The following is a 23,536-nucleotide window of genomic DNA, read 5'->3' as shown; positions in this document are numbered from 1 at the left end:
AGTAAGAATTAAAAATGGTAGCATCCAACACATTGAAATTTAATATACTTATGCTCTTTCCTAGACAATAGATAGGAAATCCTGTATTTAGAGCCAGAGGACTCCATCATATGAACATAAATTTATCAGACAGCTTCTAATCAATATTCAAAACTAAAGAAATGGCAGTGAGACCTGTATTTGTCAAGGCTTTACAATGCCTCAATCTAGAGAATGTTTAGGTGAAATATACAAAGTACTCTACTCAAGATAGACAGTAGCAAGGTGAGTTCTCTTGATGCTGCAGGAGGAAAATTCATCTCTTTGAAGTTAGAATTCTATGCAATGAGTTTCTGTTTTCCACAGCATGAGATAAGGAAGTTCATTAGTATGCTACAAATAGTATTGACGTCTTCTTGAAATAGTTCTAGCAATTTCTTTGTCATATTGTCGTACCTTTGCTTGAGTAGTATCCTTACAGGTGCATACATACACAGTTGATTGGAGAAGAATGAATGAAATGAGTACCAAGCACATAGCTATTAAGTTTCAAAACACTGGATAGTCAACATCTCTCTCCTCCTCTGTCCCCAAATTGCTAAATTCTGTTTGTCTAATGTCAATATACTTCCCTACAAAATTGGGGAACCAAATCATTGCAAAGTGATGAAATGCCCAAGACTGCTGCTGACTTGTTAGTAGTTACTGGTCCAGTACCAGCAACACATGATTCTTGATGTGGTGTTGATATAGTAGGCAAATCATATCTTTAGCTATCTGTGAAATTGAAGGGGATATACAAATTTTTTTCTTTTTTGGCTGAATGCAAGGGAAGTACAACAGATGCAGGAAGCGGCCTGCCTTTTACTGTTGATGCATGGAAAATATTTTGGCTCTTCTGCAGTCCAAAGATGTAGGGGACATTCAAATGTGCAAGAAGGCAACTCTAGCATTAAGAAAAAAATTCCTGTCTTTTGTCCAGAAATGTAGGGGTCATTCAAACTTGCAAGGAGGCAATTTTAACATTAAGAAACAAACATTTTTTGGCAGTTGCATTGGTCGGTAAAAGACAAAATTATTATAGGAATAAATTCACCAAGCAAGCAAAACCAAAACCCATCAGATAAGGAACTTCAATGATATACTAATGCTGAAAGTATCTTCAAGGATAATATATCCATTTTAGGTCTCAAATTCTTCATTGGATTTTTTTCAAATTTGTCTGATGTTTTTCGGCCTTTTGTTAATCGAATATTTCAAAAACAAATTCTAATGCCAACAAGTAACAAACTTATGATTTCAAATCTATTGCTGCAAAGAGAAACAAATATGTATTGCTCAAAGCAGTATCGTTTTCTTTAGTCAAAACAGTCCCTCAGAATTTTCATAAAACAACAGAAGTCATTACACTGCTATTCTCTCAAGTGCACCCTATATATGAACAATGAACCATAAAATCAACATATTTGATCGTCTCACAATTATTTTTTTTATTGATAAGTTTGGTTCGCTATAATGTGTCATTAATGTAATGCACGTTACAATGACGTGATATTAAGGTTTTTAGTTTATTTTATTTTTTCTAACATTATCATAATCTAAAATTACAAAATATATTACATCATCTTAATCTCATCACCTTCCTAAACAATATAATGTTTTATTCTTGTATTGAAATTACATTAATGTAAGATTACAATAATATAATATTACAGTATAATGTGACATCACGGCGAACCATACGCCCCCTAAGTTATACACACATCCTGTGAGTCTTAAACCTGCGACCTCAATTTCCACCTTACTGATACACAAAGAGAAGGTGCCAATTAAGTTATAACTCCTTGGTCACAATCTGAATTCTACCATATCGAATCAAATGGAATTCACATGTGAAATATCTCTACTACCAAAGTCATGAATGGAGAAAGCAACCAAGGGTCACTGCCATCACGGCCATCTATGATACTGCATGTTTTTCAAAACAGAATCCTATTTTGGCTGCTCATGGTCTTCCAAAAGTCCAAAAATCATGCCGCACCTTTCTGACTCTCTCATGAAATTGCAAATAAGATTATGGTATTTTTTTCCACCGAAAGAATTGTAAAATACTTGACCATCCTCGTGATAATATAGTATACTCAATAAACTCAATAAACCTAGTCACATGATATAAGGAATTATGTTTGTTCTCTCTCTCTCTCTAGTGGCGCTTTAACTAAAAAAAACTGTGCATTCATGTTGCTTTATAACCTCTTCCACCTCTTCTCACATTTTCGACTTTTTTGCCTCGGCGGCACACGTGATTCACTTTTCTACGTATCCGTGACTTAAGTTGCAATGGACAAAATATGTTTGTCCAAAATTCAAAACCCTACTGCGCCTTAAATTATGGCATCAAATGTTCAAGCAGTTTGTAGAAGACTTTTGATTGAATCTTTCTCTGTGCAAAACCCTGAAAAAATGAAGAGAATTGACTATAACTGCAGGGTACACTTTTTTTTTTAAAATTTATATTCACAATCATTGACATGACTTGTATTGATTGTCGCCTAATAAAAATGATATCAACTATAGACACACAAGAAAGAAAATGATATTGTTCCAATCACAATATGCTAGGTCCGAAATTGTGAAATAAAGTAACGAAAATAATTCTTATCAAAAAATTAAAAAAAGTTATGAAAATAATTGTGTCTCTAACGTGATTATATTCTCTGCCATATCCTAATTTTGTCATTTTGTGAGTCATGACTTTCAGACTTCAGTTTCTTATATCCTATAGGGAAGATAAAGTTTGTTTGTCCCCACAATTAAATGTCCGGTTCAGCGCAGTTGATCCCGTGATAAAGCATGAGACAAGTGCAATTTCAACGACCAACGAACATCCTAACTTCCCTCTTCTTGTTTTTTCTTTTTTTTCTTTTTTTAACTGTATTTTTTTGCTAAACTTCCCGCTTTACCTTGGTCTATAAATTTCAGCCCTATCTCAAATATTTTTTCAAGCCCACAAGTCTCTTAAACCACCAGCATTAGACTAGACCATTGAGGCTTTAAGGATTAAGCAAAGAAAAATATATGGCTTCTGCCACCACACTTACCATGATGATGCACATTCTGTGCTTAACTCTTTGTTCCCTCAGTTTATTTTGCTCTGCCTTCACTTCTCAAGATTACTCTAACGCTCTTGAGAAATCCATCCTCTTCTTTGAGGGGCAGAGGTCTGGCAAATTGCCTTCAAACCAAAGGCTCACATGGAGGGGCGATTCCGGGCAGTCGGATGGCTCTTCTTATCATGTAACAATAATTCTACTGTGGTTTGTCATTGTTGAATTTAAAATAACTACCAATCACTTGTTCCAGTCTCCATAGAAGTGGGAGTTTTGTGCATTGGGTATAACTTTATATTTTTTTAGTATGTACTATAAACAAATGACTGAATGTTTTCTTGCTTGTGGATATATTTCAGGTGGACCTAGTAGGAGGTTATTATGATGCAGGAGATAATGTCAAGTTTGGCCTACCAATGGCCTTCACCACTACATTATTAGCATGGAGTGTGATTGAGTTTGGTAGTTCAATGCACAACCAGATTGAGAATGCCAGAGCTGCCATCAAATGGAGTACTGATTATCTTTTAAAAGCAGCCACTGCAGCCCCTAACACCTTATATGTCCAAGTGAGCAAAAGCAACATGCTCTTAAGCACCAACAAAGAATATGGTTAATTCAGCAAAATGGTGTAAAATATATCAAACATAATTATATACTTAGATGCTATATACAAACTCAAACCAAGGGTGAATCCTAACATTACAGTTAATGCTAGTTGGCAAAATGGAAGTATACAACTTTGACATGACATAAATAGATTTTTTACTACATCAAAGCATGGCAAAAACGAACATAATAAAAGAGATAACCTTATCTACATCATTCTTAGTTTTGAAGAAAAGGGCTCAAAAGCTTATGGCTTGGTGCTGAATGGTGCAGGTGGGAGATCCAAACATGGATCATCGGTGCTGGGAGAGGCCTGAAGATATGGACACGCCACGCAACGTTTATAAGGTATCTGATCAAAACCCAGGGTCTGATGTAGCAGCAGAGACGGCCGCTGCACTGGCTGCAGCTTCAATAGTCTTCAAAGATTCTGACCCTTCTTACTCTGCAAAATTGCTTCATACAGCCATGAAAGTAAATATCCTGACAAATTACATTCATTGTTTACCAGTTCTCTGTTTCATCCACTTAATTAACAAGCAATTGCTCTTCACAATGATGCAGGTATTTGATTTTGCAGATAGGCATAGAGGTTCTTACAGTGACTCTCTCAATTCAGTTGTCTGCCCATTTTACTGTTCTTACTCAGGCTACCATGTAAGATTATTACATTTGCTTCTAGCTTTGTTTATACTTCGCCAAGTTCTTGACCCCAGTTTTATCAATTAGGATGAGCTTCTCTGGGGTGCTTCATGGATTCATAGAGCCTCACAGAACAGCTCATACTTGGCTTACATTCAGTCCAATGGCCACACTTTGGGCGCGGATGATGATGACTATTCCTTCAGTTGGGATGACAAGCGACCTGGGACCAAAGTTCTACTTTCCAAGGTCTTATTCCAAAACTCAGCTCATGGTACTTCTGCACTATTTTCAAGGTCTTAAAAAATAACCTTTGTTGGAACTCTCCACAGGGTTTTCTAGAGAGAACTACTCAAGAATTTCAGATATACAAAGTACACTCAGACAATTACATATGCTCCCTAATTCCAGGAACATCAAGTTTCCAGGCGCAATATACCCCTGGTGAGCAACCTCCTTCCCTTTCTCCTCTTTTGCCATATTGAAATGCCAATGGTATGGGTGCAGCTTCTTTGTCCAAACAACAATTACAGCACTTTACACCACAGTATAGGGAGGCCAGTCATCATCTCAACAAAAAAAGTTCATGCCCAAACCCAGTATACAAAACTCCCACTTTTGCAGAGTCTAGGAGAGGCGATTGGTAAACAGCCTTACCCCAAAAAATTTTTGGTGTGGCTGATTCCCAATTGTCATCATCTTGATAAAGATGATAATTTCTTCTTTTACGGTGACTCCCCATGCTGTGATGTGAAGTAAAACAAATTTCCCCGACAGGGAGACGCACCTCAATGGTAAAATGGTTGCCTAATACTTGAATTTTCAGGGGGACTGCTCTACAAAGCAAGTGAGAGCAATCTGCAGTATGTTACTTCCACAGCTTTCCTCCTCCTGACATATGCCAAGTATCTTAGCTCCAATGGAGGAGTTGCCACGTGTAGTGGTTCGACAGTCACTGCAGAAAATCTCATCTCACACGCAAAGAAGCAAGTTGACTACATTTTAGGTGATAATCCAGCAAAGATGTCTTACATGGTGGGGTTTGGGGAGAAGTACCCTCAACATGTCCACCATAGGGGCTCCTCTCTACCATCTATACATGCACACCCTGATCATATTGCCTGCAACAATGGATTTCAATACCTCTACTCTAGCTCACCCAATCCAAATGTCCTTGCTGGCGCCATAGTCGGCGGTCCTGATAACAAAGACAGTTTCTCTGATGACCGGAATAACTATCAGCAGGCTGAGCCAGCTACATATATAAATGCACCATTTGTTGGTGCTGTTGCTTTCTTCTCGGCCAACCCCACTACAAAGTAGTTACATCTTCATTTTCTCTCTTAAGGAACAGTATGTGTCCCATGTAAGTCCTAAATTTCGAGGAAGTGGTATTGCAGAGAAATATGCTACCACTTATAAAGAAAGTTTAAGTGACTACTAAAATTCAGTACTCTTAAGTCTTACCTTCTTGTGCTACCTCTGAAACTTACCAAAGGTTCTTCAAATGATCGCGCTTGGCATGTAATGGAAGTGAATTAATAAGAAACACTTCTGATCTGCATATTAAACAACAAAATACATTACTAATTGGTAATCAGACCTTGATTAAACGCAAGTAACCAACGTACTTGATGATAAGCGCAATAAGGAAACCATTGACATCATGGTATGCCCATTATTGGATTTAATCAACACTACTGAGTCATAATGGATATGGTTTTCAATTAAACAAGAAATACTCTAACAATATTGAGCATATGCTTGGTCACTATCACAGTCACAGAAATCTAATCCAATATCAAACCCATCTATATTGGAGTCTAGACTGTCTAGTACTTAATCTTTACTAGCATGGACCTAGAGCTTACCTCAAGGGCATTAATGCTCTATAGTAAACCAGCTAAACTACATAATTGAGCATTAATAAATATTAGGAAGGCCCTGAATTCGAATCACATCGTCATGCTGAATCCCTATAAACCATTTGTGTCAGAACATATCATTATGTTTGAAACCTAAACTTCATTGTTTACACTGAATGAAAATGTTAATGAACATAAAAGCATCACTGAAAATAGAAAAAGTTTTACACTGTCGAATGAAAAACTCTTGAATTAGAAAATAGAAATCAAGTAGAAAAAGAATTCGCAGATCCTGAATTGTCTCTCTCAAACCAAGAAAAAGATGATGAACAAGATTCTTGGCCTCCTCGTTCAATTCTTTCAACCTCGTTGGATCCTTTTTCCTCGAGAATCTCCTCCCTTTCTTCCACTCCGCCCCGAAAAGTAACTGGAGCTCAACAAAATCTTAATCTCAAAATTTGGTCCGACATTCCACGATAAAATAGAAAAATAACCGAACCGTCAGGTCCATCATGCCAAAAGTCCAAGGACTCGTTGAAACTTGAAAGGTTCAAATTAAATTTGTAAACAAATTCTAGGGAATGAATACTTCCATTTGGATTGAGTTTATTTTTGTTGAAACTTTCAAATTAAATTTGTAAACAAATTCTAACGAATGAATACTTCCCTTTAGATTGAGTTTATTTTTGCTGAAACTGAAAACTGAAACTGGTAACAAAATAATTTTAAAATGTGTAAATAGTGCCATGAGACCCATTTTTAATGAAAAAAGTTGTTGAAAAGTGAAATTTGTGGGTCCGTGAACAGTGCACGGGTGCATTGTTTACGATTGACTTGGTCAAATAGTGCGGCTGAAAACTTGCGTTTCTAAGTAGCTTTGCGTTTCCTCCAGCTTCAGCATGCGCGTGGGTCCCAGCTTCAGCAAAACACAAACACAGATTGAAAACGCTGGATTAAGTTGAATCCAAACGCTCACTTGGTGAACGTTTGCATCCCAAGTCCAGCGTTCACGTTTTGCTTTTCTTTTCTTTTCTTTCTTTCTGACCAACACCTCTTGCATTGTTCATGCGACATGAACAATGCATTATGACAAATGAACAATATTTCGTGAGTGTGAATAGTAACAGGAAATTATTTTTTTATTATTTTCAGCTTTCAACAAAATAAACTATATCCAAATGCACCTTGGAGTATGCTTGTAATCGGCTTATAAGTTTAATTTTTTTTTTTTAGTTTTTATGTATAGTTTTTTTAAATTTCACTTTTTTCATTTTTTTTTTAATTTTTCAAATTTTTTTTAAGATACAAGTATATTTTAGCATACTTTTAGCCAAAAAAATTTCAATAAAAAGCTAAATAAACTATTTTCAAACAAACACTTAGTATGAAAATGAAATGCTATTTACAATTTGCAATCCAAGTAGCATTCGAATTTCCACATAAGTGTTGCACTAGCACAAAATTTGGCTCTTATAGGACATGATCACCAATAGATTAATATAAAACATGATTCATATATTTTATCATATCATATCATAAAAGTTAGACTTAGAAGTCGAGATTATGCCTAGTGGCTTCACTAAATTGTAGAATTTTTTTATAGATTTAAAAAAAAAAAATAGATATATATTTTTTTTCTATTCTTATCTTCTTCTTCTATAATTTCTAAGTTGATAAAAATTTTAATTTAAAATCTCTTCTTTGGATAAAGTTTAATAGACACAAAAACTTAATAATTTAATATCAACTTAACTTCTTCTCATCCATCAAAAAAAAAAATTCCTCTTCTTATTTTTTTTCCCTTTTTTTTTTTTATTTCCACAGTTTGTCAATTAGTTGTTCTTCTTTTTTCTTTTCTTTTTTTTTTCTTTTTCTTTTTTAATATTTAGATAGACACCATTATTTTTAGGTTTTGTTGATGATAAATTTTAATAGACACAATAGGATTACGTTTTCTTTCTTCTTCTTGTTTTCACTTTTCTTTTATCTCTACATTTTGTCTCATACACCACTGTTATTATTATCTGTACTACTATTTTAGGGGCTTCTCCTGTTTAAAATTCTCATTTATTGGTTTAAAAATGCCTCTACACCCTTATAATTAAGTAGAGACAAAACTAAATGACAATCAGGTAAAAATACAACTCTAACTCCCACTAAAACATTGCCTAAAAAATAGGGTCAATCTCCCGTTAATTTTCAAATTGCTTTATCTACTTATAAATTAGATTCTCAAAATAAAAATTATATATAAAAAATAAAAACACAGGTTTTTTTTTTTTGCTACCAAAAAAAAAAAAAAAAAAAAGAAGAAGAAGAAGAAGAAAGCCTCATCCCACGTGCAAAGCATGTGTGATGAGACTAGTAGCTTAATAATTGGGTTTAATTGTTTTCTATTTGTACCTTTTTTATTTAAAGTTTTTAAACATACAGTTGCATTTTTAAAAAAAATTATTATCTCCTTCTCCTATAATTCTAAATTGAGGATAAAATTTTACTAGAAGATATAAATTTGATTTTAACAAAGAGATAATCTAAACGATATATGTTATGAAAGCATAGATGAACTCAACCACCGGTCTTTACATCTAATCATGGGCGGCATTAGATAGAGTTCAGGGGGTTCAAATGAACCCCCTGAGCTGGAATGTATTTTTATAATATATAATATCTTTTATATTTTATTTTTGATTTGTCTTCCTAAAATGAAAATTTGAACACCCTGAACTTTTTTAAGTTCAGTTGAAATAAGGTTAAATATGATCTTTTTAGCAATATTTTGATCTTTTTAAACACACAAAAAAAGCCCAACAACAAAAGTAAAAACTTGTTCATCTTAATCCTCAAAAAAAGCCTATTTAGATCTTAAGTACACATTTGTTTAGTTTACAATGTAAATCTTATATTGATAGTACAATGTAAACATATAATTGTCCTAAACTAATAGATAAATTTTTTTTTTAGATAGATTCAACTTATGGTGTTCGCTCCTAATGATAGTTCTTTATTATCAGACTAAGACACCAATCAGTTTTTTGTGTAACTGGGAATTGAACCATAAATCTCTTATTCAACCATCAGAGACTTTACTAGTTGAGTTAATTGAAACCCACATAGATAAAAGTATTTTAAGTAGTGATAATTAAAGTTCACTTAATGAAAATTATTAATATGTTCATTGTATTAAAAAAAAATTATGTCAAATAAACTTATAGTTTATCTTTTATTCTTTTGCTAGTACATAACAAATTTGTAATAAAAAATCTTCATAAAGTGTAAGATTCATCTCTTACCCAAATTACATCTTTTTATTGACCCCCCAAGAAAAAAATCCTGGAGCCGCCATTGCATCTAATGGACGTTATATCTACTAAAGGCTCTCTTTTTTTCTTCTCAAAAAAATAAAAAATAAAAAGCCTCTCTTTTTTTAATAGGAATATCTACTCTTTGATGATAGGAGATTTTCTTCCTTTTGTGAATCATTGTTGGTGGCTCAAAGGTTTTCTTTGAAACCTTCTTTTATAGAAACTCTCCAAATTAAATATGAAAAGTTGAAAACAAGGTAACCTCTACCCTATTTTTGTCTCATACGTATATGATTTTGCATTTTTGTTTTTTATTATATGAAAATCTAGCAAGGTTTGTAGGAATTAAATTCTTGTGAGTTATAGTAAAATTGCAATTCCTATTTAGCCTAGATTCTAATCTGTAATTTGCAATATATATATATATATATATAAGCCCATTATAATTTTAATCCTGCAGTCAATTATCTCCAACTCAAAAGCAAGTTCATGAATCTCTGATTGTTGGTTCATGCTAAAAAAAAAAGGAAATTAAAGGTGAGAAATGAAAAAAAAAAAAACAAAAAACAAAAAAAAAAAAAAAAAAAAACAAAACTAAGTGAGGTCGTTTTTTTTGGTCATGCGTTTTATGTCTTATTAGAGCTTTATTTAAAAATTTTGAGAGAATTAAAGAAAATGACAGAAATTATGTAGCTCTAGGTCTGAAAATCATTCTTTCTACCACACTATTGTGGTGGGTAAAATATATTATTTGATTTTGAATCCTTGCCAAATTTTCTAGTTGTTTTAGGATTTCTATGAACAAGTAGCATCTACGTATGGTTCATGATCCATATTTATTGATTAGATATGTAAAGACTAAAGAGAACATAAACATCTATATAAGACAAAAGATTACCCATCTATTTTTTCTTTATTATATGTTTATTAATTTGATATGACAAATAAGGGAGGATGCTTATTTAAACCTTTTATTATAAATGGAATGCCAAGATTAATACACAATTTCAATTTTTTTAATAATTACTAGATTAGAAATACTCTTCACTCTCCAGGACAACCATTCAATTCTTATGCCATTAAGTCTCTCCCTATTAGAAGTACTTCTATTTTTTTTTTAATGTCTTTTTTTTTTTTTTTTCAAGATTTTTGTATATTGGTTACCTATATATTATTAGTTATTCCATTCTAACTCTTTGTATTTCTTAAAACATATATTATTATCCACTATCCATCATATCTTTAGTCACCCATTTTAGTTTGGAATCTTGGATTCATTTTCCTTGTTGGCCACTTCCCACTTTCCCAGTTTTTCCGCAAAGCTAGCCACCCCATTTTCCCTATCCTACCCCCAACCGACAAAGCCCTTTCCTTTTGGTAACCCCGTAATTCCGTCTCAAACGGTACCCCGTTTCGTAATCACACCAAAAAAAAAAAAAACACTCTTGGTCAAAAAACCACAGTTGTGTTCCTGATTTTTGTTCAAATTCTATTTTAGTCTCTTAATTTTAAGTAAATTACAACTTAGTCCTAAAAATGTTAAATTTCGTTTTCCTTTTTTTTTTTAGGATCGTTTTCCCATCCTTAATTCCATATGTCTTCAAATAAATTGAATTTGTGATGGATGGACATGATATCTGTATCTACATCATATATTAATATTATACAATATAAAATTATTTGATTTATTTTTTATACAACCATGTTATTTCACATGGCATTTGTTGTATAATAAATTGCATTTTCTATTTTTAGTTGACTTATATTATGCTAACTAGTGTGTAACTCCGTGCACATGCATGAGTACATTTAAAAACAATCACAATCACAATATATATATATATATATATATATATATATGATTTAAAATCTAATTGGATCTAGACTCTTTGGTTTTTGCACCCAATAATTTACTAGCTACAAAAATTAAAAAAATTAGATGGGACACATGGCGCAAAATTGAACTTCAATTTAGAATGTAATTGAATTTAGACTATTTGATTTTTGCACATAATAATTCACTTGACACACAAATTTAAAAATTAGATGAGACACATGACACAAAATTAAACTCCAATTTTGAATTTAATTGATTTTCTCTTAGTTTTGCATATTAATATATATATATATATAAATATATATATAAGTTATAATTAGTTTTAAATTTTCATATTCTTTTTAAATTTTCGTATTCTTTTCACATAATCTATATATCTATATATATAATAATAAGTGAAGTTGAGAAAAACTCAAATTAGAATTCCAAATTAGAGTTCCAATTTTGCGCTATGTGTCCTAATTATTTATTCTTAAAGAGTTTTATTTTTTAATTTTAGAATCAAAAGGGGGATCACGTCATAAATATTCATCCAAGTGAGTTATTAAGTACAAAAATAAAAGAGTCTAGAATAAATAAATCGTAAAAAAAAAAAAAAAAGTGTTTAACAATAATTTAAAAAAAAAATAGACAATTTACATTTTATACCTAATAATATCTTTATAAATTTTTTTATAAAGAGTTAACAAAATATAAAAATAACTATCAATAATATTTAAATTATATATATAGGAATTATATTATGCATATTTTTTTTTCTTTTTTTTGAGAAAGAAGACTTGAATTTTATTCAATTAAGGCATGTATGCTTGATAAACATTCAACAATGGACTGAAACATTCTTCATCCATACGTAATAACATGTGATATGATGTGCATATCTAACAAGGTTGTAAGCTACTTTGTCACCTTCCCTACCAACATGTTGGAACCTAACCCCATTAAACCAATTCGCCAAATTTTGTGCATCCTGGATCAGCAAGCCATAAGTTGCAAATGGTTGTGATGGATCTGTTAAAGCCTTTATGACAATTTCACAATCACCTTCAAAGATAACTCTGTCAAAACCCAGCTCGGAGGAGAGTTCAATGGCTCAGATGGTTGCCAAGGCTTCCATTTCCACCACTGAAGACATGAGCTGAATGTTCTGTGAAGCAGATGCCATTACCAACCCCTTGCTGTCACGCCAAATGACACCGATACCTGCTCTTTCATCCTCTTGGAACGTTACTGCATCAAAGTTTGCTTTATACCAGCCATCTAGAGGAGGTGACCACCTTGCACCTAATCTGACCGAGGACCTTGTGCTGATTGTCCGTTGCTGAGCTGCCCTGTACTCCATCAATGCCTCATATGCTCTCTGTGCTATCAGATACAAAGGAAAGCCTGGAGGAGTTGTTCTAACCTTATTTCTCCTGAACCAAACAGTCCAAACTTGCGTTGCAAATAGTTCCACATTGCACTCCGAATTAAGGACATGTAGGAGCAATTGTGGAAAGTCATGGAATGTCATGTCTTTGAAACTCCATTGGTTATCTTCATTCCACACCTGTGCTAGCTTTGGACAAGACCAAAGTGCATGGAGCACGGTCTCCTCATGTTGCGAACATAGAGGACATTGTGGATCATCAACCACATAGCGGCATTCCTACAAGCTCTCCACAGGAAATTTCAAACTTTACAAGGCAAAGACAATTCCCATATATTTTTACCACATGGTCTTAGCATCTCGGTATTGTTTTGTCTCAAAGGAAGGACTGATCTTGCTTCAGTTTTGAGGAAAAAATACCCAGACCTGACCGTGTACTCACCAGATTGAACAAAAGGCCAGAATAGAGTGTCATTTGCGGTGTATCGGCTGAGTGGAATTCTCTATATTAGCTCTGATTCCTCAGCGATGAAAGAGTTTTGCAACAACCTATGATCCCATTGCCTAGTGACAGGATTTATGAAGGAACTCACCATGGCTTCTTGCAATTCTGCCATGAGGGGTCCATGGACTAATGGAGTATGTACAAAGGGCAGCCATTTGTCGCCCCATATTTTGATTTTTTCCCCATCACCAACTCTCCACTTTGCACCTGGCCGGATAACCTCCCTTCCCCTCAAAATACTCCTCCAAGCATATGAACCACCATGACCTTCCTTAGCTTCTAGAATTGAACAATTGGAAAAGAACTTTGATTTGAATACTTTGTAAAATGAGGAATTTTGGTTTTGCAACAACCTCCAAGTCTGCTTAGCCAAGAGAGCATCGTTGAACAAAGCTAATTCCTTAAAGCCCATACCACCTTTGGATTTTGGTTCACACATATCCTTCCATTTAACCCAATGAATCATCCTTCGGTCACCCCTTGTCCCCACCAAAACCTTTGAATGAGCTTTTCAATTTCATCACAAAGGCCCATTGGGAGCTTAAAACAACTCATTGTGAATGTGGGGATCACTTGCACCACCGTCTTGATCAACACTTCCCTCCCTACTTATGAAAGCAATTTTTCTTCCCAGCCCTGCAACTTCCTCCACACTCTCTCTTTTATATAATCAAAACTCGCCTTTTTGTGTCTCCTCACTAGTGAGGGTAAACCCAGATATTTGTCATAATGCAAAATTTTAGGAACCCCCAAAGGTTCTTTATTTCCACCCTCCTGGCCTCGGTAGTGGACTTGCTAAAAAAGATGGAAGTTTTGTCTCGGTTAATTTTTTGCCCCGACAAACTTTCATAGGAAGCCAAAATTTCTAACACCTTTTGACATTCACTTCTGCTAGACCTGTAAGACAATAAGCTATCATCTACAAAGAGCAAATGGGTTAGTTTTGGACCTCCCCTATTTAGGGCAAATCCATGGATAAGGTCTTCCCTTTCTACCTTCACAATAAGACTATTAAGTCCTTCCATGCATAATAAAAATAGGAAGGGGGATAGGGGGTCTCCTTGGCGAATACCCCTTGAAGGTTGAATCAAACCCTTTGGCTCCCCATTTACAAGCACTGAATATGACACTGTTTTGACACAAGTCATCATAAGAGCAATCCATTGTTCATTGAAACCTATCCTTATCATCAATTCCTCCAAAAAACTCCACTCCACTCTATCATATTCCTTACTCATATCCAATTTTACCGCCATATAACCTGATTTGCTAGATTTGTGGATATTAATGCTATGCAAAGTTTCAAATGCAACAAGAATATTATCCGAAATCAAGTGGTGTTTGGTAAAAGTACTTTGGTGTTCTGTTATTATGGATGGTAAAATTTTCTTTAACCTGTTTGCAAGTACTTTAGAAAATATTTTGTAAAGAACATTGCATAGGCTAATAGGACGGTAATCAGTGACAGCCAAAGGGTTCTTTGTTTTTGGGATTAGAGTTATAAAGGTGTGATTTAGGGGGTGGTGTATAGTGGCAGAATTTAGCATGGACAAAATTGTTTTAGAAACATCATCACCAACAAGACTCCAATAATTTTAATAGAAAAGAGGGGGCATACCATCAGGGCCAGGAGCTTTTAGGGGAGCCATTTGTTTAAGTGCTTCTTCAACCTCCACCACCGTGAACTCTTGCAATGGCATTGCATTCATGTCGTCAATAGCACTTCTTTCCATGTGATTCAAGGCTACCTCCTCCATTGTTGGATTTGAAGAGGCGAAGAGTTGCTGGTATGACTCAATGAAGGTCTCGGCAATGTCATTAGGATGAGTGACCCAATCCCTCAAGGAGTTTTGTATGCCCAAAATTCGATTTCCCCAATACCTTTGGGTTGCTTGATTGTGGAAATATTTTGAGTTCATATCTCCACCCACCAACCAAAATGATTTTGCACGCTGCCTCCACATTGTATTTTCTTTGATCAACAATTCATTTATCTCCAATTTCAACTCCCTAACCCAAAAATTACATCCAGTCTACCTTGCCTCCAATTTGGCCTTAGCCAACCACTTTCTTTTCTCCACAATTTCCTTCCTAACATGTCCAAAATTCCTCCTACTCCATTGTGTAAGTTCAATTCCACATTTCTCAATTTTTTTAAGCACTTGAGTCTCACCCTCATGGTTAGAAGTATTTCTCTATACCACTTCAACTACCCGTCCACACCCTTTATCTGACAGCCACATTTCTTCAAAATGGAAAGGCCTTGACATTTGGGGGGGGGGGGGGGAGGTGGTGGTATGTCACTTGGAGTGATCCATAAAGGAGAATAATCCGATGTAGTGCATGTAAGGTGATTGACCTTTGTACTGGCAAATTGGGTGAGCCACTCTGGTGTACATAGAGCTCTATCTAGTCTTTCCCAAATCGAATACCCATTACTGTAGTGTTTGCTCCATGTAAATTTTGAGCCTGAATACCCAAGATCAATAAAACCACACTCATCAATTGCATCCTAGAAGAGTTGCATCTAATTGTTACTTCTCCTATTTCCACCCAATTTTTCATCACTTTGAACCAACTCATTAAAATCCCATGCACATAACCATGACAATCTAAATTTCTAATTTTAATCTTTAAGCAAGTCCCAAGATTCAACTCGCTTCTATATGTCAGGTTCGCCATAGAAACCAGTGAATCTCTACTCATTTTCTTTATTTTTATTGATGGTGGTATCGATATGGTTCTTATCAAAACCCTCCATTGAATTGTCAACTAACTCCCTCCAAAAAAGAACTAACCTACCTCCTCTAGTGTTTCTTGGTGATATAAACATATTTTCGAATTGAATTTTCCTCTTCACATCTTTTAGCCTTACTTCGTCTGCCCATGTTTCGGCGAATACAATAGAGGGATCTTTTGCCCCCACCATTTTAGCAAGCTCATTCCCTGTACATGGGTTCCCAAGCCCACGAGAGTTCCAGACTAAGCAACTCAAACAACTCCCCCTTATCTTTTGAAACCCGTTGGTGTTTACTTGGTAACTCTAGATGAGACACTCCCCTCCACTTCACACAATTTTTTTCTCCACTGCCAACCCATTTGCTGCCCTCTCCTTGACCCCCTACCTGTTTTTTTTTTTCCCCGTTGGTGGTTGTGGTAAATTTTTTCCCCTATGTTGCCCCAGTGCCAACCTGTCTAGCTCTTTCCCTCCCATCAAAAATGGCTTGCTTTGCTATAGAATTTAACTGCGAATTAATTACAGCAGTTGGAATTTCCTTAATTTCAGAGTTATTCCCAAAAGCCTTTAAAGCCTTATCAATCTCCCTTATTTTTATATCAAATAATTCTGCTCTGAACCCGAATTTGGAATTAAATATTCGGATTCCATATTAACTTCCTCATAATTAGGAGCATTAATAGGAGGTGATAATGTTGATATAGAATCTGAAATTAGTTCATCTTCCTGATTCAGTTGTAACGTTCCTTCCATGTCTACATAATTATTGTTCAGCGCTTCACCCTCTCTAATGCCATCAACGCTCATTAATGCCTCACCATCAACGCTTCTTTCTATCACCCTCTCTACTGATTGCACCACCACCAGACTGCCTCCCTCACTTGCCCTCACCGATGAACTTGACTGCGACTGAACACCATGAAACTCAACATGGGCTCTAGGCTTTGAACGCTCATAATAACCTAGGATGTAAATAACATCCTTCCCTGCTGAGGTATAAGGGGCCACCCTTAATGTGGAATTAAACTGTTGTTGATCTAGAGTAAGAGTTCCTTTACACTCTATCCACAATTCGCAATTTTTGTCGCTATGGTTCAAGCATCCACACCAAAAAAAAAAATTCAGTAGTCATTCGTATTTGAAGCTAATCCGAATTTTCCTTCCATTCTCCATTGTGATTAGCCTACCCTGACATAGTGGCAGAGAGATATCAATGAGAACTCGAACCCTTATGAAATGTCCACCCACCTCATCAACTACACCCATGGACTTCTATACCTCTCTAATTGTGTCACATATCTCTTCAGCTACCTTTCTCATCATGAAACGCACCAAAATGTCATGGACCTGAACCCAAAACACCGTTGTCTTGAAAACTAGATCTCTTACTGGAATATCCAAATTGTACCTTTGTAGCATTACTAGGTGTTTGTCGAAACTCCGGGGTTGATTCTTTAGTATCCAATCCACATCACCTAGATTTTCAAAGACAAATAACACTCGATGCTCCTTATGATTGCATATCCTGAAACCATTCGTGGACCTCCATAATTGTTTGAAGGCTCTTGCCATGGCTTCCATGTTAAGGAATCGTGGCATCAGGAACTATGCTACTAGAATGGACTCACCCATTTGTTGGTCTCTTTGAAGTACAAAGCCTATGTTCTCCCTCTTTGACAGTGTAAATTGACTCCATTTTTCAGCTTAGTCCTTCATACCCGTGGTAGGTAATATGCAAACTGACTGTGTTTCCCTAAACCCCAAAAAAAAACAAAACCCCACTAGCTCTAATGGTAACCTTGTTACCTTAGAGATACAAACTATCCTTCGTTGGAAGGGACAGAACACTTCTATTGCCTAAGAGAAGAGATGAACTCACTTTCTATCGACAGAGAGACAAAACCCCTATATTATGCATCTTATTATATATCTTTAAGTGTATCCATGCATATGCATGGAGTTACAAGTTAGTTATTATAATGTTTATTTATTTATGTATTATTTTTTCATATTAGTTAAAAACTAATTATAACTTATTGGAATTTTGCTACCTTAAGATCGTTATAGTTACACTTGGGTTACTCTCTTGACCTTCCAGGATTTGGTAGACATTAATCCTGCATGGTCTTGCCACTTGTGGAGAGTCTAGAGATTTGTGTTTTTGGTAAACATTCACCTAAGGTTAGTCGCAAGACCCCTTAAGTAGGAGGCATCTCTTCTTTGAAAATGCATTTAAAATGTTGCTTGGTTGAACTCTATTTGTGATTTTTCTTATACGTGACAGCCTCTCACTCTTTATCTACAAAGTTATGTAATTCCTTCTGTTTTAGCACAAATTTTTTTTTTTGCTAAAATTCTGTTTTAGCACAATTGAGATGTGGAGAGTAGTTATTCTTTTTAGTCCTGAATGGATTTTGAGTCGTGAAAATAAAATAATTTAAAGCATCTTACTTTTACTGTTTCACACAATTTACAAGGTTCAACAAACAATTAATATTCAACATAAAGGGTAATAGGGTATGGTATTATTTGTAGTAATAATCCTTATATAGCATATAAAAAATCAAAAGATGGTTGAAAGGAAAAAAACTTGATTTGATATATATGACTTATTTCTATACTTATGAATTTCATTGAAACTATAAATAATAAACTCGAAAACTCCTTAGCTCTTTTGACATCAATGGTTGATTGTTTCATTGTTTGGCTAGGATAGGACTACCTTAGTAAGTGATAGTCACAACCCTTATTATTGATATTTGAGATTACCTTAATTACTATGGAATGGAGAAAGGGTTTATTCATAAAAAATAATAAAATAATAAAAAATGAGAAAGGCCTTTTCAACTTTCTAACCAAGGTTGGCAACTAAATTCAATCTTCGACACCCCCTAACATAAGAAAGTCATGAATGTCTTACTTTATTAGAACAAAAAACAACCTAAACACTAAAACAATTTTAATTAAATTACTTTTGGTCTTTTTTGAACAAAGTCTAATTAGACAATAGTCTTGTAACTTAACTACCACTTTTTAGTGTTTCTAACTAAAACATTTAGGGTTCAAATTCTCCCACCCTCAACTATAAATGCATAAAAAATAAAAAATAAAAAGTCTAATTTAATTCTGTTGTTGCATATGGGTTGAGTTCAGGTTATACCTGATGTAATTTTTAGTAATATTACACCACTCAATATTATTTAATTGGCTATGAATTTTAACAAATCAATCATTGAATTATATTATCTTTGTGCATTCTTCATGCCTACAAAATTTCAAGATAATTAAATATTAATAGTCATGTTATCAATCAATTATTTAAATTTAATTTTTTGTAATTTAAAATAATGCATAAAAGATGAGTTTATGGATTGAATGATAAAAATTGATTAGTATGAATATTGGTATGCATATTAAGAACATATAGAACATGTATTTCAACGGTGGAATTTTTAAAATATGAATTCAATAACAAATTATTAGATGATGTAACATTGTTTATAATTACACCATGTGTACCTTAAATCCTACCCTATACACACACATGTGGGTGTTTTTTTTTTTTTGGTTAATTTGCCTTTTATGTCTTAAAAAATATTTATACATGTATCTTGTATACATAATTTTCGATACGTTTAGACCATCATACATATTATTGATTGAGTCCTTTTAAGAATAGAATAAAAATTCATAATAATTTTACAACATTTCCAAATTAATCTACCACTTCACACACAAGCCATTTAAAAAAAAAATTTAAATGACAAACTGTAATGAGCCCAAACATGAAGTGGTAGGCTAATTTAAAAAAAAAAATTGTAAAATTATGAGTTTTCATTATGTTCTTTTAACTTATTTTTATCTATTAATCAACTATCACCTTAAAAATGCGATATAACTCGTAATAAATTCAATGAAAAAGATGGACTAAAATAAAAGAATCATTTAAGAAAGAAATTTATAAAATTTTAAATTTAAGGGGCTAAAATGAAATATAGTGGAAACATTGGGGAGGAAAAGTCAGATTGAGCCAAAAATCTATTATCCAATTACCACGAAATTTGCAATACAGCAGTGCTTTGCTTGCTCTCAGTTGAAAATTCAGGGACTTTTTTGTTCAAGTATTTAAATATATAGTTTTAGTTTTTAGATAATATTTTTCAATATTTTCAAAAAATACAACATAAAACAACGTTTCGGCCGTCGATTTCCACGATTCTTGAGCTCTCCGTAGACTTTGCTCTCAAGTCGGTTCAACAATTGTCTTCACAAATTGATCCAACACCATATATCTATATATATAATCTTACTTTTAGATCTGAGATTTCTCTCTCTCCCACACCTCAGCCCTCAGATTAAATGGCTCTTTCTCTGTCCTCCCGCTCCGTTTTCCTTTCCTTCCTTCTCTTCCTCTCTCTTTCCCTCTCCTTCGCTGAGATCCGTGACACCCAGATCCGATCCGACGTCCGCCCCATAATCCCATTCGACGAGTTCGGGTTCACCCACACGGGTCGCCTCGAACTCAACGTGTCTGGGATCGCTATATCCGACCCGAATGCGGACCTGTCAAAAGTCGGGTTCTTTCTCTGTACCCGAGACGCATGGATGCACGTGCTCCAGCAACTCGAAGACGGAGAAGTCACGTGCGCCCTCCTCTCCGATTTGGTCAAGCCGGTTTTCACTTTCTCAAACCTGAAGAAAAACGGCGACAGCTTCAGTACAGTTTTTATCGAGACCGACGCCGATCAGTTCACGCTGGTTTTCGCCAACTGTTTCGGGAACCAGCTCAAGGTTTCGATGGATGTGAGATCGGCGATGTACAATCTTGACGGGAAGAGTCAACGGCGTGACTATCTCTCCGCCGGGAAAACGATTTTGCCTAGGGTTTACTTCTTGTTATCCTTGGGCTATTTCTTCCTCGCCGGACTTTGGATCTCCGTTTTGTACAAGAAGCGATTGACCGTGTTCCGCATCCATTTCTTCATGCTCGCGGTTCTGATTCTCAAAGCTCTGAATCTCCTCTGTGAAGCCGAAGACAAATCGTACATCAAGCGCACCGGTAGCGCTCACGGTTGGGACGTGTTGTTCTATATCTTCAGTTTCCTGAAAGGAATCACGCTCTTCACGCTGATCGTTTTGATCGGAACTGGATGGTCCTTTTTGAAGCCGTATTTGCAAGATAAGGAGAAGAAGGTTTTGATGATTGTGATTCCTTTACAGGTTGTGGCGAATATAGCTCAGGTCGCGATCGATGAGAGCGGTCCCTTCGCGCAAGATTGGGTTACGTGGAAGCAGATCTTCTTGCTCGTCGATGTGGTGTGTTGCTGTGCGGTTTTGTTCCCTATCGTTTGGTCGATTAAGAATCTCAGAGAAGCCGCTAGGACTGACGGGAAAGCCGCGGTGAATTTGATGAAATTGACTCTGTTTAGGCAGTACTACATTGTTGTGATTTGCTACATTTACTTCACGCGTGTTGTGGTTTATGCGTTGGAGACTATTACTTCGTATCGGTACCTCTGGACGAGTGTGGTGGCCGGAGAGTTAGCCACGCTTGCATTCTACGTGTTTACAGGGTTGAAGTTCAAGCCCGAGGCACACAATCCATATTTCGTGATCGATGATGAGGAGGAAGAGGCTGCAGCCGAGCAATTGAAGCTCGAGGATGAGTTTGAATTGTGAGTGCAGGAAAAGAGATTTTGGGATGGTGCAGTGTTATCAAATTGGGGAAGGCTGAGGTAGAAAAAACAAAAATTCAAACTATTACGATTTATAATGTGGGTCTTTTGTTAAATTTTATTATCATATATGTGTTACTGTTTCTTAATGTTGCTTGATCTGCTGTGCCTGTTAATTTTGAGTTTCAGTAGGATAATTTCATAGACTCGTGTGCCTGTGAAGAACTGGATAGTTTGTGTATATGTTTAAGTAAGTGGTAATACTAGATACTTTTGCAATCAAATTTTTTGGAGGAATGGTTGTCTTCTAAGTAGGTTGTGCAACTACGTCTATGAATGCTCGAAATGCATGTTCTTAGTATTGTAATTGTGTGGGACTTATAAGTTGATGCGAGTTGAATGATTCGAAGTGTGGTCAGAAACTGGAAATTCTTATGCTTGTTAGAACATAATTTTAAATGTGCGAGTCAGGCATGATGCTCAATGTGCATAAGTGCATTTTACAAATACAGGAATGTGAAAATCTTGATCAATGAAGTTGTGCACTGTAAACATGAAAAGTGATCCAGCTATACTGTTTGTAATATTACTTTATATCTTCGATAATTGCAATAGCTTGATCGGGAGTTACTTTATGTGTAGTTTGTTAATAAATCTTGTAGAAATCTGGATCATGGTAGAGATATGGTACCAAACATTGTGCTGTTGGGATTGCATAATGCAAAACGTGGTATATTTTTGTATAGGAATTAGGGGTGGCAAAGTAAGCCCAAACTCATTTGCCCACCCAAACCCATCCACTCTAATTGAACCCAAACCCACCCAATTATTAGTTGGGTTAAATGGGCATCAACCCAATTAGACCCAATAATTATTGGGTTTTAACTAAAAACCCATTGAGACCTATTTAACCCAAAAACAATTCACCCAAATTCAACCCAGCCCTTCCCATTAAAAAAAAAAAAAAAAAGGCCCTCAGACGTTCAGTGTTTCTGGTGTCTCATTTTCCTTCGTTTTCTAGGCATCCAAACACTTTTCTCTCTCTAAATTCAGGCAAGGCAAAGCAAAGAAAAGCAAAGCAAATCAAATCAAAACTCTCTCTCTCTCTCTCTTTCTTTCTTTGTAGATGCTCTTTGAAACTCGTAACTTGTCAATGCGACTCACCACGACTAGGCTGAGTCCAACTCAGGCTGTTCCACCTCATGGCTAATAATCCGTCGAAGGCCACTAACAACAATTTCCTCGAGCAAATTCTCGGCCTACCCAGCTTCGCTTCAGCTGAGGCTGGCTTGACCGGTGCCGATGGAGGCTTGGGCGGTTCGGGGACCGATCCGCTTCTGATGATGCTTCAACTAAGCTCCGGTGACCTTGGCGGTGGAGGTGGTGGCTCTGGTGGTTTTCATGGACAGGTGTTTCCGTTAAGGCTGAGCTTGGAGCAAGGGAAAGGAGGGTTCTTGAAGCCTGATGAGGCCTCCGGCAGTGGCAAACGTAAGCTGGAAACTTTTTCTCTATTCTCTGTTTGGTTAGTTAGAAAGTGATGGAATTTGATGGAAAATGATAGTTTTTTTAACCAAAAAAAAAAAAAAGAAAAAGCTTCAAAATGGTCATTTTCACTTTAATGGCATTTTGGTAATTTTGATAATTGGGTAATTGGGTGAGTTGGGGTTTACCTATAATAATTGGGTTGGGTTGGATTTGGGTTAAAAGCAATTAGTTAAATGGGTTTTATATACCCAATCCAATAATGCCCATCCTAGACCGCCCATTTGACACCCCTAATAGGAATAATGATGCTTTCTACATATCTTATCTCTCTCCTTTTTCTATCTTTTTCATGATTTACCAATTTTAAGTATGGTTAATGGGGTTGTCCTTTTATGTGTTGGTTCCTAGTTTACAGACT

General features: G+C 35.4%; 3 protein-coding genes across 3 annotated transcripts; 2 read left to right on the top strand and 1 right to left on the bottom strand.

The window, feature by feature from the left end:
- Positions 1-2,998: 2,998 nt before the first annotated feature.
- LOC115977799 (endoglucanase 1-like) lies at positions 2,999-5,904 on the top strand. The gene is made up of 7 exons (XM_031099823.1): positions 2,999-3,276; positions 3,449-3,658; positions 3,972-4,172; positions 4,263-4,355; positions 4,428-4,589; positions 4,673-4,784; positions 5,167-5,904. Exons 1-7 carry the CDS (start codon positions 3,058-3,060, stop codon positions 5,661-5,663), a joined length of 1,494 nt encoding a protein of 497 aa, XP_030955683.1. The 5' UTR covers positions 2,999-3,057; the 3' UTR covers positions 5,664-5,904.
- Positions 5,905-12,440: 6,536 nt separating this feature from the next.
- LOC115962251 lies at positions 12,441-14,978 on the bottom strand. Its single transcript, XM_031081157.1, has 3 exons — positions 14,840-14,978; positions 13,310-13,500; positions 12,441-12,995 (listed from the first exon to the last, which is right to left on the bottom strand). The coding sequence occupies exons 1-3, from the start codon at positions 14,976-14,978 to the stop codon at positions 12,441-12,443; spliced, it is 885 nt and encodes a 294-aa protein (XP_030937017.1).
- A 5,129-nt stretch (positions 14,979-20,107) lies between these two features.
- LOC115975180 (protein CANDIDATE G-PROTEIN COUPLED RECEPTOR 7) lies at positions 20,108-22,045 on the top strand. The gene has a single exon (XM_031095872.1). It carries the CDS (start codon positions 20,318-20,320, stop codon positions 21,635-21,637), a length of 1,320 nt encoding a protein of 439 aa, XP_030951732.1. The 5' UTR covers positions 20,108-20,317; the 3' UTR covers positions 21,638-22,045.
- Positions 22,046-23,536: the final 1,491 nt, after the last annotated feature.

Source organism: Quercus lobata, chromosome 2 (genome assembly GCF_001633185.2).
Source record: "Quercus lobata isolate SW786 chromosome 2, ValleyOak3.0 Primary Assembly, whole genome shotgun sequence".
Classification (NCBI taxonomy): Eukaryota; Viridiplantae; Streptophyta; class Magnoliopsida; order Fagales; family Fagaceae; genus Quercus; species Quercus lobata.
This window is presented reverse-complemented; position numbering and strand designations above follow the sequence as displayed.

Bases quoted from the DNA above. Each gene is read 5' to 3' on its own strand.
- LOC115977799 (XM_031099823.1), top strand. From the start codon at position 3,058: ATGGCTTCTGCCACCACACTTACCATGATGATGCACATTCTGTGCTTA. The intron at 3,659-3,971 runs GTGAGCAAAAGC...TGAATGGTGCAG, and splicing joins CTAACACCTTATATGTCCAA to GTGGGAGATCCAAACATGGA. The intron at 4,785-5,166 runs GTGAGCAACCTC...TTGAATTTTCAG, and splicing joins CCAGGCGCAATATACCCCTG to GGGGACTGCTCTACAAAGCA.
- LOC115962251 (XM_031081157.1), bottom strand. From the start codon at position 14,978: ATGGAGGAGGTAGCCTTGAATCACATGGAAAGAAGTGCTATTGACGAC. The intron at 13,501-14,839 runs GTATGCCCCCTC...GTTCAATTCTAG, and splicing joins AAAAGCTCCTGGCCCTGATG to AAGCTAAGGAAGGTCATGGT. The intron at 12,996-13,309 runs GTGAGTTCCTTC...GAGAGCTTGTAG, and splicing joins CAGAATTGCAAGAAGCCATG to GAATGCCGCTATGTGGTTGA.
- LOC115975180 (XM_031095872.1), top strand. From the start codon at position 20,318: ATGGCTCTTTCTCTGTCCTCCCGCTCCGTTTTCCTTTCCTTCCTTCTC.